This window comes from Athalia rosae, chromosome 3 (genome assembly GCF_917208135.1).
Source record: "Athalia rosae chromosome 3, iyAthRosa1.1, whole genome shotgun sequence".
Classification (NCBI taxonomy): Eukaryota; Metazoa; Arthropoda; class Insecta; order Hymenoptera; family Athaliidae; genus Athalia; species Athalia rosae.
In genome coordinates this window covers 19,614,734-19,627,632 of record NC_064028.1, presented here as the reverse complement: position 1 = coordinate 19,627,632, position 12,899 = coordinate 19,614,734, and the positions used below count along the sequence as shown (strand labels likewise).

Sequence of the window (12,899 nt, the reverse complement as noted above, 5' to 3'; positions counted from 1 at the left end):
CTTAATTGCATTCCACTTTTATACATATGTATAGTAGATCATGAGTTAACCTATCACTCCAGCAACAGAGTCCCAAGCTTGAGCCTAACTGAGGTAGCGTTGATTGCAATTGGCAGATGATACAATTACATGTGGAATTAATTGGTCTTCGATCCATTAAATTTGTCATAGGTTCCTAACACTTGTTCAACGATACAGACGACTCGTTATTTAACAGGCTTAGGCCCTTGGTGCCCTAGTATCGATAAGTCAATGAAAATAGTTACGTACACTCTACACCTTTCAGAAAAGAAAGAGGATAGTTTTGAAGACAAATTAGCACCAGTGACATATATCCGCACAGAAACTTTATTGTAAGATTTTATTCAAATACTCTTGACATTTAGGTGATCAATGTGTATTACGCTTTGACAGCATACTTCCGACTTGGGAAAGCTGATTTCTTGCGAATTTCTTTAAGAGTCTTACGACTAGCCTGATATGGCGTTAATGCCCTACGAATAGCTCTGGTTTTTTTTGGCCTCAGGTCTAATGGCTTGTACTTCTTGTTCTTGAATAACAGGCGCAAGTTCTCCTTCTGTTTCTGGTGCATAACGATGTAAACTCGTGCAATAGCCTTGCGTACCACGCGACTGAAAAGAACAGATGAAATAGGACTCATTACAATGAAACAACAAAATCTATGGTCATCGGTAGTGCAAGAGATGATGACAAAATGAAATATCAATGATGTTAGGTCGACTTACATTTTGGAGAGTTTTGACGCAGCTCCTCCTGTCACTTTTGCAACTCTCAAGTTTGTGAGTTCTGTCTTCAACTCGTCGAGCTGCTTAAGCAGCTCCTTCTTGTCTTTAGTCCTCAGCTCCGAGCATTTTACCTTACCCTGAAATTTCGGGAAATTTCAGTTACTCAGATAGTAATGTATGGAATGCATGGAAAGTCGTTCGGACATAAGAGCACTGACACATCACTCGCGATGCATTATACCGAAGCGCACGTGAAAAATGATTGGGGATTCGGTCAACGATTTATTTAAGGTTAAAACGAAATAATGGGTTCACGCGTATCCATGGATGAGGGATTGCTAAAAACTCGGAAATTAGTTCAATGTACGTATTTCGTGCAAAGAAGGGGCTAGGATAAAGGATGTTAACAATAAATTTGGATTACAACTACATTGGGATTACTAACCATCTTGCCGCAATTCTGCTTGCTTGAAGAAAGAAAGAAATAGGGAATGTGGTTGGTGCACTGATATATGCTGACTTGGTTGGTAGACCTACCAAAGACTATAGGATTGCCTGCGACACGACCGCCTTGATGCCCTGGGTCTACGCACGCACTCCACGATCAAGTTGTAAGATTTTAGCCAATGACTGAATTTTTACAACAGAAATGACCAATCCGTTCACAGATTTCTTAAATATACTTGATCATAAAGTGCGTGCGTAAACTAGGCAAAGCGTCGTTCCCAGAGTCCCTAGAATATCGCTTATAGTGATTTTTAAAAGTAGTTGTGCATTCTGGATAGCTAAGGTTTCATGGTTCGTAATGATGCTATGAATGAATAACTAATATTACTTGATATTACCTCGTTCGTAACGGAATTTTTTAAATCATAAATTCGTATTATGCATCTAATTATATTACTAATTGGCTTAGTGCTGCGACATTGGAAGTTATAATTGTGTAATGTAGACAAGATTGTGTTCACATTGTGTATTTATCAATTGTCATTTTCTTAATTTAGGATGGTACCAAGAAGTATTTCAGTACAGTGGATTACCGCGGTATCGTTGTTTTTCATAATTTTGTATTTGAAAGTGAAAATCAATTATTTAGAAGAAAGTACTAGGACGTTACGTACGTAGTCGCCTATTCGATTACCTAGCCCTAAAATATCATACAAAGTGACTCGACATATATTAACGATATATAATATAAAACTATGCAAATTCCAAAATTCAGTTCTCCTACATACTGATTTGATCGTCGTTCCACTCTTCGACATTACACTTATTTGGAAGCCCTTGTGCTCCCATGCGATATATGTATGATTTACCTATATTTGCAAACTGACACACAGAGTTTATGCCATGTTGTCTTCTACATCAAATTTCAGAGAATGCTCTAGTCCAGGTCCAAAAGCAAAACAATGGTGCCCGGGAAATACATAAGGAGCATGAGTCACAGCCTGACTTTGAGGATGTTGTAGTGATATATAACAGAGTGCCAAAGACTGGTTCCACTAGTTTTGTTGGCATAGTTTATGATCTATGCAAGCAAAACAAGTACCATTCCCTACACATCAATGTCACTAATAACATGCATACTCTCACGCTCCTAAATCAGGTGATTCAATATGAAAATGCAAATTCAAAATGCAGTTCAATAAGTAATATGCTAATTTGGTAAAATAGCACATACCTATAGTGAAACAATCAAAGTACTACATTTTTCCAAACGCAGCGGTATTCATCAATTCCAAACTTGATTCACAGGTAAAATTTGTGAATAACATTACTAGATGGGATGCTATGAAGCCAGCTTTTTATCATGGGCACATAGCATTTTTGAATTTTGCAAAGTAAGTATTATTAACACAGAGATAGGGAACAATCATTGCTTGATCTCTTTTGTGTGTCATTGCTGAACCAATTGTTTTCAGATTTGGGGTCCAACGAGCTCCACTTTATATAAATCTATTGAGAAAACCTTTAGATAGATTTGTATCCTATTATTATTTTCTGAGATATGGAGATAACTTTCGACCACATCTGATTAGGAAAAAGCATGGAGACACAAAGGTAATGCCAGGTCAACGGTACTTACTTTTTTAGACCCATTCTGCCATTTAACTACTGTATGAATATTCTGTGTGTCATTTTTTATAGACATTTGATGAATGTGTCGAACTTGGACAACCTGACTGCGATCCAAACAATATGTGGCTTCAAGTACCTTTCCTATGTGGACATGAGCCTGGTTGTTGGTACGGAGTTTTGGGTTATTTGCTTGATTGGTTACAACAGAAATATCTTCAACAATTTATTGGAGGGGGGTAAACTAATAACCATCAGTGATTTTGAATCAACGAGTGTTTCGACTTACCTCATTACAGGGAAGTTGGAAGTCAATGGGCCCTGGCAGAAGCCAAAAGAAATTTAGAGCAACACTATCTTCTCGTTGGAGTTACTGAGGAATTGTCAGACTTTGTTCAAATTCTGCAGGCTATTTTACCACGATTTTTCAAGGGAGCTTACCACCACTTTACAGATAGTAAGAAGTTAGAATATTATAAATCAATAGTTATAAATAAGATAGAAGTTCTGTATTGCGGAACGCATTAAATATACTCAGAATATGGGATGATATCTAACAATAAGTACGATTAAGTAAAGTGCAAGAATACTGCAGTAAAAGTTTCTACGTACTTCTGTCATATCTGCCTAACTCAAACTTCGATTTTTCTAGACAGCAAGTCTCATTTGAGACAAACCACTCAAAAAGTTGATCCACTCCCTGAAACTGTGGAAAAAATTAAAAAGTCTCAGGTCTGGCAAATGGAAATGGAATTGTACGTGTATGCTTTGAATCATTTTCACGCTGTGAAAAAACGGATAGTAAGTGCGACACCTCAAGAAGCTAATCAGCACTTCATGTACGAAAAAATTCGACCGAAATGAATTCCGGTCGATCATATACGCAATTATTACTGTACTACTGCTTTTCACAATGGAGGCAAGAAAACGTTGTGTTCAAAAGGCATAATATACGTATTTGGTATTCAATTCTACTTATTACAACTCATTCTCGTAGAGTGTTATCTCAGACGTTGAGAAATATAAATAGAAAGTACAAGGGAGGAGTCGAAAAGAACGATATGTACGTGCGCCTACTACTCATTACCATATGTATAAATGTACTTGTATTTATTATAAAAGTTCAGCACTTTGGCCATGCTAAATGATTTTATGGACCTCGGTCGTGAGTACAACCCTAAACAATCTGATGAAAAGTAGATTATTTGACAAAAACAATTTTACTGCCGGATGCACTTTTGGAAATTTTTCACTGTTCCTTTGGGACGTAGTGCAAACATGTGAACTGGATAGAGGCCTTGCGGTAGTTTAGATTGTTGTTGCTCTTTTATCGAAATTAATCCAGCTTGGTCAAAGAGTTGCCGCAGTTTGTCAATTGGCCGTGTTACTGATGAATCCACAGTATCCACTTCTACATTGTTTGAACTGGTTGTATTTTCTTTGACTACGATCATACCATTCTCTTTGAGCCCTGTCCTGTTGGGTCATTTTGATAGATTTTGAGTTGACCATCATTAGGGAGGATTGAGACGTTTTAACGAAAGACTTACCGACAATTATTGAAGAATCTTACAAAATCATCATCTTTAAGGTGTCCTAATACCCATTGGCACCATATAATATCATACTTTCTGGCATCTGGGCAAAACTCTTGCAAGCCTGTGAAAATATAATGTGTACGTGAGAAGTCTTTGTTAATATCACTAAATTAATACGTACCCATTGCAAAGACTTCTCCAATTTTTTTGCCACGATCCTCAAGATAAGTTCTAGCGATATCTAGGAACTCAGAATTTTGTTCAACAAGGTCGACATGATCGAAGTGTACAGTGAGTAAGTACTTCGAAATGCGACCTATTCCAGAACCGCAGTCCAAAGCGTGTTTTCGTCCAGGGGGATTTTTTAACTGAAAACGTGTTGTCGGTGAATCTATCAATCTCGTTCCACACGCCAGTATGCCAGGTTATGTCGCAGGTATTGGCAAAGTGCGCCGAAAAATACGATATAATCATAAATAGCCAAGGTTCTGCTCGGTGCAATACCTTGAATATCGATGATAAAAATGTTTCCGATCCTCCAATATCTGTCTTTGAAATGAATCCGAAACCACCTAGCATCCCATCTTCGGTTGCAGGAACCTTGGACCAGTAATTAGCAGCATCGGTATAAAAGTCATCAGACGCCTCGTCGGTCTGTTGGTCTTCTGTATCAGCCATCGTTTCGCTTCTCTACCTCGGATTCTTCGGAATGCTTGAAATTTTATTAATCTCTATATTTTTCGGTAATTCTCGTGTCATGATACTATAGCTCCATATACTTAGCCCCTCATCTGCCCGGATTAGACTTTTTCTAATCCCAATCGTTTGTAGATGATTATAGTGCTAATCCCGACGTATGTTGGTTAATCATTCGTTAATAATAACGAAAACAAAATCGCCTAGGGAATTCTGTGCAGTTGGCCCCTCTCTACATTACTCGTACGCTCATACCTGGTAAATTCGATACTCGATTCTCGACAGACGGTTATGCTACCATATACCATGCATATACCTAATTGTCACTTTTTACCTACGGTTTGCGGATCTGCTTACAGTTTGTATTAAATCATAATAATTGGTACGCGAGACCGAAGAGAAAGGTTAATTTTCAGTGTTAATTCTGCTCATCGATAGTTGCTGTGAAATCCCTTTTTATAGCCTCATTATGTACGCATTTAAGTTAGGACTGTCGTATTTAATGTTGATATGCGTCCTGGGCGCAAACACCGCTGGTGAGGACGACATTCCACTCTCTAGGATCGGAGCAAACGCGGGACCGACTCTCAAATTTTTCTATTGGTGAGCTTAATTTTATCATCAGACCTCAAAACCTGTAACTTATCCACGCAACGAATACGCAACATTTACTTACTTGACATGAGCAACAAAATTCGCATGAAAGAACTGCACTCCGAACCTGTTTCAATGTCGCATGTATTTTCAGCTACTCATGTGGCTACAGAAAGGTATTTGACGACTACGTTGGTATTCTGCAACAGAAATACCCTGGACTTAAAATTGATGGAGAAAATTTTAATCCAGCTGGCTACAAGTTATTCATGGCAAAATTTTTGGTGAGATTCACTCTCCTTGTATTTGATATGTTTAAACATGGTCTACACTTACAGTGCTTTCGATATCTAATAAAGGATGTCTACCTTTGTAAATTTAAATCCCTTTTACAATCGACGGAACTTTCTTGTGCACTTGAGATACATTAATAAAAGTTTTGAAAATTATTTTACAGGGAGTTTCAAAGATCCTGGTAATTGTCATAATACTATGCGGCATTAACATATTTGCTCCCTTTGGCTTGCACCAACCATCCTGGTGGCAATGGTGTACTGAGAATCGCTTATATGCCTGCATGATGCTGTTCTTTCTCTGCAACGCCATTGAAGGACAATTAATTGCATCCGGTGCTTTCGAAATTCTGCTAAATGGTAACGTATCCTTCCCCAAAGCCATAATTTTTTTTATACGAGCAACATTATTTGGATTTTATCTAACTAGGGATGATGTTTTTTTTATGTTTCAGATGTTCCTGTGTGGTCCAAATTGGAAACCGGCCGAATACCACAGCCTCCCGAATTGTTCCAGATCATCGACAGTCATATGCAGTTCAGAAAAAGTCACGTCGAACACGACGGTTTCAGCACATAGTAGCGCCGTTGATTTGATTCATCATTATTGGCCAATGGGAACAGAGAAATGTTTTCTATAATTACATAGCTACCAATGGAAGGTATAATGCGTTGCGTTGCCAACACCACGCACAGTCTATGCCAAAGGAATAAATGCTATGTATCTTGAATCCGTTCGACGTATACGTTTCGTCTGCTTTGGAACTTACTTTTTACACACATATTTTTATAGTATGTATGTATACTACTATACCGTTACCTTGGTATAATCGTATAATTTGGCAAAAAGTTTGGTCACGTGCCATTTGAATGATTCGCCTGGTTCCTCCACAAGTTTCGAAACGGACGTTCAGTTGAACTAGTTTGTGAATTGAGTTTGAACTGAAATGGCATCCCACCATGTTCAATATTCCATAGTTCAGCTGAACGTATACTCAAAACGTGCTAATCCAGCACACCATTTCATAACAAGCATTCTCAATGACTATGTTCACACGGCGCTCTTACTCCGTTGTTAGTACACCGATGAAGTAAAACCGGTGTTAAAAGTGCGTGTGAGGGATATTCAACACCTGGAATTACTAATCGGGCTTAGTTATTCTATTCCTCTTGAGCTAGAAGGATAGTATGATAGTCGGAATAAAAGATACGTATAAATGGTACGAGAATACTTATTCTCAATTAGTCAACCCCTAAAATATCCCTGTGGAATTATTTGAGTTTGCAACAACTTTGTAGAAAAAAAATCTCGCAGGAATGTGCGTATTCGTTTCGTAAAGATGAGAGGCGTAAAATCCAGCTGATCCGATTTTAATATAATTTCGGATAATGGAGAGAAGCACAAAACAGCAAGACTCATGGGGTGTGGAAAAATTTAGACGGCACACGTTTCAAACCTGTAGTAGAGTTTGAATAATTTTGATGATAAAGAATTCTATGCATACAACTAGCTACTAGTGCAGCTGATATCACAACAACATTTGCCATAACTTCTGGTGCTTTGTTTTTTGATTGTATTCTGTGAAATTTATAAATTTTTAAGTACATACGTCAGCATATCATAAAATTAGGCCAGCCGCCAAATGATAGTGGGTATTTGTAAATTCCAATTAGCAACACTCAGCATTAGCAGGGCACTTCACGTCGGAATATCATTTCCGATGATCGAAAAGGTAGGTGTTCACTATTCCGTTTGTGTAAACACTTGGGCCCGTGAACGGTTAAGTTGACCTGCGATCACGAAATTTTCGAATAAAAAAAATTCCAGCGAATTTTTGCTCTCTAGTTGCTCCGCTATTTTCGCTAATTGCTCCCTTTCGGTTTGCGAGAAAGAAGATCAAAACGATATCTATGGTTGCATGCTCATTGCTGTACGTATGTATGTACGTACATACATACATACGTACGGAGCGATTCTGTACGTGCAAGTTATCGACGTTTGTCGCTAGAAAGTATCGTTATCCTATCGACGGGTTTCGGAGCCCTCGGTAGCGTGGTAGTGGGTGTATTGACGTGATCAATGCAGTGACCTGCAGCTACCTTCAAAGCAAATAGTCAATCATGGCGAACAAAAAAATCGTCTGTCTGCTTGCAAATCATACGAACTTTTACAAGATAAATCTATCAACTTTGACTACTGGGATAAGGAATAAATCTTCTTGGGAGTCGGTTGAAAAAGAAACTCACACTGGCCAGGTTATTACTAATTACAAGTTTTTCAAATTTGAAAGTATTACGTAAATTTGAGGCTATGTTGACTATGAAATTTGAGCGTAATGTTGAAGTTCTGCTTAGTCAAAAGTTCATTGTATCTACGTTTTGCGATAAAATAAGAAATTAATTCGCAGTTATCATTCTAGAAATGGGATAAAGATGATTATAGGCTGGTCAGGTTTGTGGACAAACCAAAGCATGTGAATCCCAACTGGGCAATCGACTTAATAGCTGAGGTTCCTCCTACTCAAACAGATAAAAGGGTTATTGCCTGTGACGGAGGTGGTGGGCCCACCGGCCATCCTAAAGTCTATATAAATCTGGTAAGAAAAATTTTAATGACTGTCAGAGGAATCTTTATTGCGTAAAAGACAAAAATTCATAATTTGTCCACTGAACAGTAAAGTTATGTAAACAATAACCATCCACTGCTAGAAAATTTAATCCGTTTATCAAATTAAATACTTATCTTCTTCCCATTTTGTAGGATAAGCCTGGGGCACACGCCTGCGGGTACTGTGGCCTCAGATTCTTCAAGGAAGATATCCACCACTAAGCAATATTCTTTGAGACCCTAAAAATCATAGTATAACAAATGTAACTGACATCAACTGTCAGTTTTGTCACTATTATTATATAGGCACGTGAAATATAAGATGTAAAAGCACAATATAGACATATTTTATCTGAAACCCAAAAACTGCTGATTCCAGGATAAATAAGGATATACGTCATCTGTTTTGTTTTTTCTGGTTATTTTTTTTAAATCTTAAAAATTAATCTACAACACTTGAATAGTTTTTTCTATTATCAATAAGTCAGGTAGATTAAAATACTTGTAAGGTATTAACTAATTTTTACAAAGCTGTTTTTTGGGTGTTCATTCCCAATGGAATTGCTTGGAGTTCCGTTCTTAAGCACAAAAATTCTCCGCAAACACACATTATGCTTACAGAAACAATATTCAAACACCACCAGCTGAAAGTTGTTGGGAAACTGCAGTTGTAACCCCAACAGCAAAACAGGTGGATTAAATGCGCTGTACATGCAAAGTCCATACACTGTTTAGTTCTTTGAACAATCCACCATAGAGCTAGAGCCCCTATTAACGCGTTAAGCACAAATATTGTGATCATCATTTTTCCCCCAAAGTCACGAACGTGAATTTCACTATATTGAAATGCATAATCAAGAGATTTTGTTGATCCGAGGAGTGATACAACAATCGATATCCAGATTCCCAAGCAAACATACATTGTGCTTTGAACAGCAACTATTTGGGCAATTATTAAGATAGGATCCCAAGTTGTCTTCCGGAACTGTCCAGATATATTATGCATCTTGATCTATTGTAATTGGAAACTTTTTTTGGCAGCATGAAGTTAGTAATACTATGTAACACGATTGTTGAATTTCATCACTTATACTTTTTCATGTGAAGTAGTACGTCTTTCAGCTGTAAAGAACAAGAAGAATAAAGAAATTTCACTGTGTGCACTTAAAGTAGTTGGACAATGAGATCGTATGACAGTCTATACGATTCTTCAGGTCGTATTTCAATTCATTTCATGATCACTCTTACTAACCTGTACACAAAGCTATCAACGAACGTTCTTCTGATAGTACAATGTTACGATAGATTTCACATTCAATCACGCTGCCTGATAAATTAATAAATTTCCTGCACTCTCACTCTGTCAATTTAAATCAGATTATAAGTTCACGAATCATGTACCGTCTAACGAATTCAGACTTGAAATCGTTGCTCTTATCAGTTAGAATAATAGGTTATGATAACACCTATGGCTAACACTGATGAAAACATCAGGGGTGGGTATTTATAGGGCGGTATTTAGGGCGAGCCCATCGGGTCTGATGCATCTAGCAACGCCGACACACAGAGTCAGTCAGATGTCCCCACCGGGCTTCCGTAGACTGTAGAGATCAGTGAATACCGTATAGTGGCGTTTGATGTCTCGTCATCAGTCGCATGTAGTTTCTCTTTTTTGTTTCCATTATTTTCCGATCTTTAGTGTCTGCATACAGAAAACTTTTCCATGGTAAACAATGATTTTTCGAAGATAGTTTGTATAGACTGTAATTTGAAGAAATGATCATAGTGTTCTAAATCGGTTTCATCAAAAGTGTCAATCCGATTTTCAAGAATCCCCTAACGACCGCCATGGAGGTGAATTTGACGTAAATAATTTTTTGGAACAATGGGGTTAATTCATCAATATGTAATCTGATACCTAGTTTCGAATTTCAGTCCAACCTTCAGATTTCTGCTCTCCCCTTGGATTCCGCGAAATCAAACAATCTGGAGGACCGAAGACTATGGGTGGGAAATTTGGATCTAAGAATTAATGAGTAAGTATCAAAACACCGATTTCGTTCTTCACTGGCTTTCACCAATTGTTGTTAGGTTGATAAAAAAATTTTTGAGATTAATAATGATTGCTTCATTGTAAGTAATGAATGATCTAGAATAATTAACTTTTTGTTTGCCAACCGGTACCAACTTCTGAAACTCGTTCAAAACCATGGAAAAATCGAAAAGTTCGACCTGCTATTTCACCGTTCGGGGCCACAAGCTGGCCAGCCCAGAGGATATGCATTTGTAACCTATGAGACTAGCTGTGATGCAGTGAGGGCAAAGCACGCACTTCATAATGTCAAGATTGGGGCTAAGACCATTGTTGTAAGATGGGCACATAGTGTGAACGAGGTATCATTTACAAATAATGGGAATGATAGCCCTATTCCAGATTCGGCAAAGTATGAGTTTGTTTTGCATTCTATTTAATTTCAGAGTGACATGGATAAGCCAAGACCCAAGATTGATATCCCTGCATTGGCAGGGGCTAAGAAAGAAAATAAAAAAGTCAGGTGAGTGGTGAATATTTACATAGCAGACGAAATCTGCGCTCTGCTTCTGATAGTGTTGATTCTTTGCAGTCGAGAAACCGCGATACAGGCAATCGAAGCTAAACTGAAGATGATGAACGAGTCTGAGGAGGAATTTGAGCTCAATAAGCCATTGGTTGGCGCATCGATAGTTCAGCAATACCAGAGACCTGAATCTGTGAAACCGTCCACCTCCAACAGATGCCACAATCATAGGGGTGCTCGGTACCAGAGCAACAAACCCTACAATCGATCTAGACCAAGAAGATAGTCGTTCTTTGAAGAAGATTGTCAATTTTGCATTGCTATAATTAAGTAGTTTGATCGAAGAACCATTATAATTCATATCAATTCAACACACTGATCACTCATTTATTTATTTTTCGCGTTTGCAGTGTCCCATTCATAAACCCACGGATCGTTGATTATCATTTCGAAATAGCTCTTAAGCTTAAAATGATTCCTACAAATTCAACTGTACTAACAGGCGTTATCGAAGTACAGGTATTTTCTTTAATCGTTGACACTTTTGTCCAGTATATATCACACGTACATATATTTTCCTACATTGTATTATAACATTTTTGATAATATATATGTACATCAAATGCTATGTTTCAATTGATTTTTTTGAGTTGTATTCTAAGGCTAAGTTCTCTCAATTCATGTACAATTTTCTACTGCATATTGATTTGAAACAAAGAGCAGAATTTTTCACACACAAATGCTAGTGGAAAAACTTAAGAACTTTTGTAGGACAAATAGGAGCCAGTTATTCAGTGGCATGCTTAAATTTTCCTCGCATCATGTTAGGTAAAGGAACAAGTCCTGGACATGGAAGTTGTCCAGGAATTTCACAAATGCAACTTTTTTCACATCCTATGCCAAAATTAGCAGGATTGTCTTTTTTTTCTGCAAGTACAGCTTCATGGGCTAAAACGGCATCTGATTTTCCGATAACTGATATCAGATGCTCCAACACTTCATCTTTAGGCTTATTGTCAATATCTATAAGCATGTGTCTGCCATCATCTGAAAGATTTTCGATTTTGTCAATGCTTATGTCTTATACATGCAACAATGACAAATACTCACCGTAATAGCATTTGATAAATGGGGTTGGTGTCAAGTTTTTGAACGTGATGACTTGAACTTGTGGATTTTTGTACTGCAGTTGAGGTAGACACCAGAACACGAAGTCCCTACGGATAAATTCATGAAATATTCAGTATCCTTCCCTTAAGACAAATCTAAAGTAATTGGTACTTTTTATTTCAATACAAGTACCTGGCACCAATGTGATTTTTGCCTGCAGTATTATAGTTCAAAGAAAATATTTTTATTTTATCTTTCAAGACTAGTCTACCGGCCTGTAGAAATTTTAAGGTCCTTCTGATCGGTGCAGGCCCTTTCATAAAAGGCATTTTCAAAGATTATGTTATAACTCAATAACCTCGAAATCCGCAACATTGATCCGTACCATGGACCAAAAAGTATAGGATAGAGTGGAAGCTGCCATAAGACCCCAATGTTGAATTGCGTGTATGTGTTTCAGTGCTAGCTATCGGGTTGGATCCTTAAGAATTTCTCCCACTCTCTCTTTCCCCGCTAAATTTCAAACCTTTCAAACCAAGATAAAAATGAGATCATATGAAATATTTTTTTTTATTGGTAATAAAATAAATAAACGGAAGATTTTACATACTTATATGTTTTTATTATATTTCATGCGAGCATAAAAATAAAATGATATTTTCACGAAACTAACTTATGTA

General features: G+C 37.5%; 8 protein-coding genes across 9 annotated transcripts; 4 read left to right on the top strand and 4 right to left on the bottom strand.

Annotated features, from left to right (window-relative positions):
- Positions 1-332: 332 nt before the first annotated feature.
- Positions 333-1,323, bottom strand: LOC105689898 (60S ribosomal protein L35). The gene is made up of 3 exons (XM_012407272.3): positions 1,192-1,323; positions 747-883; positions 333-632 (listed from the first exon to the last, which is right to left on the bottom strand). The coding sequence occupies exons 1-3, from the start codon at positions 1,192-1,194 to the stop codon at positions 401-403; spliced, it is 372 nt and encodes a 123-aa protein (XP_012262695.1). The 5' UTR covers positions 1,195-1,323; the 3' UTR covers positions 333-400.
- A 227-nt stretch (positions 1,324-1,550) lies between these two features.
- Positions 1,551-3,967, top strand: LOC105689839 (heparin sulfate O-sulfotransferase). Its single transcript, XM_012407166.3, has 7 exons — positions 1,551-1,863; positions 2,123-2,352; positions 2,502-2,587; positions 2,669-2,807; positions 2,895-2,992; positions 3,122-3,279; positions 3,475-3,967. Exons 1-7 carry the CDS (start codon positions 1,752-1,754, stop codon positions 3,684-3,686), a joined length of 1,035 nt encoding a protein of 344 aa, XP_012262589.2. The 5' UTR covers positions 1,551-1,751; the 3' UTR covers positions 3,687-3,967.
- Positions 3,906-5,207, bottom strand: LOC105689840 (N-terminal Xaa-Pro-Lys N-methyltransferase 1-A). Its single transcript, XM_025746713.2, has 4 exons — positions 4,865-5,207; positions 4,542-4,728; positions 4,373-4,481; positions 3,906-4,298 (listed from the first exon to the last, which is right to left on the bottom strand). Exons 1-4 carry the CDS (start codon positions 5,036-5,038, stop codon positions 4,043-4,045), a joined length of 726 nt encoding a protein of 241 aa, XP_025602498.2. The 5' UTR covers positions 5,039-5,207; the 3' UTR covers positions 3,906-4,042.
- Positions 5,208-5,281: 74 nt separating this feature from the next.
- On the top strand, positions 5,282-7,166 carry LOC105689842 (thioredoxin reductase-like selenoprotein T homolog CG3887). The gene is made up of 4 exons (XM_012407169.3): positions 5,282-5,659; positions 5,805-5,934; positions 6,108-6,303; positions 6,399-7,166. The coding sequence occupies exons 1-4, from the start codon at positions 5,526-5,528 to the stop codon at positions 6,521-6,523; spliced, it is 585 nt and encodes a 194-aa protein (XP_012262592.1). The 5' UTR covers positions 5,282-5,525; the 3' UTR covers positions 6,524-7,166.
- Positions 7,167-8,003: 837 nt separating this feature from the next.
- Positions 8,004-8,887, top strand: LOC105689845 (NADH dehydrogenase [ubiquinone] iron-sulfur protein 6, mitochondrial). Its single transcript, XM_012407172.3, has 3 exons — positions 8,004-8,199; positions 8,364-8,540; positions 8,705-8,887. The coding sequence occupies exons 1-3, from the start codon at positions 8,065-8,067 to the stop codon at positions 8,771-8,773; spliced, it is 381 nt and encodes a 126-aa protein (XP_012262595.2). The 5' UTR covers positions 8,004-8,064; the 3' UTR covers positions 8,774-8,887.
- Positions 8,888-8,953: 66 nt separating this feature from the next.
- LOC105689844 (protein SYS1 homolog) lies at positions 8,954-10,129 on the bottom strand. Its single transcript, XM_012407171.3, has 2 exons — positions 9,804-10,129; positions 8,954-9,673 (listed from the first exon to the last, which is right to left on the bottom strand). The coding sequence occupies exon 2, from the start codon at positions 9,555-9,557 to the stop codon at positions 9,075-9,077; it is 483 nt and encodes a 160-aa protein (XP_012262594.2). The 5' UTR covers positions 9,558-9,673; positions 9,804-10,129; the 3' UTR covers positions 8,954-9,074.
- On the top strand, positions 9,571-11,732 carry LOC105689841 (probable RNA-binding protein 18). 2 transcript variants are annotated; one of them, XM_048652598.1, is made up of 5 exons: positions 9,571-9,765; positions 10,487-10,587; positions 10,732-10,945; positions 11,030-11,106; positions 11,176-11,732. In XM_048652598.1, exons 1-5 carry the CDS (start codon positions 9,742-9,744, stop codon positions 11,393-11,395), a joined length of 636 nt encoding a protein of 211 aa, XP_048508555.1. In that variant the 5' UTR covers positions 9,571-9,741; the 3' UTR covers positions 11,396-11,732. The 2 variants fall into 2 exon arrangements, with proteins under 2 accessions (XP_048508555.1, XP_012262591.2); XM_012407168.3 differs by lacking the exon at positions 9,571-9,765 and adding an exon at positions 9,977-10,405.
- On the bottom strand, positions 11,652-12,630 carry LOC105689843 (probable 28S ribosomal protein S25, mitochondrial). The gene is made up of 3 exons (XM_012407170.3): positions 12,412-12,630; positions 12,220-12,326; positions 11,652-12,156 (listed from the first exon to the last, which is right to left on the bottom strand). Exons 1-3 carry the CDS (start codon positions 12,546-12,548, stop codon positions 11,897-11,899), a joined length of 504 nt encoding a protein of 167 aa, XP_012262593.1. The 5' UTR covers positions 12,549-12,630; the 3' UTR covers positions 11,652-11,896.
- Positions 12,631-12,899: the final 269 nt, after the last annotated feature.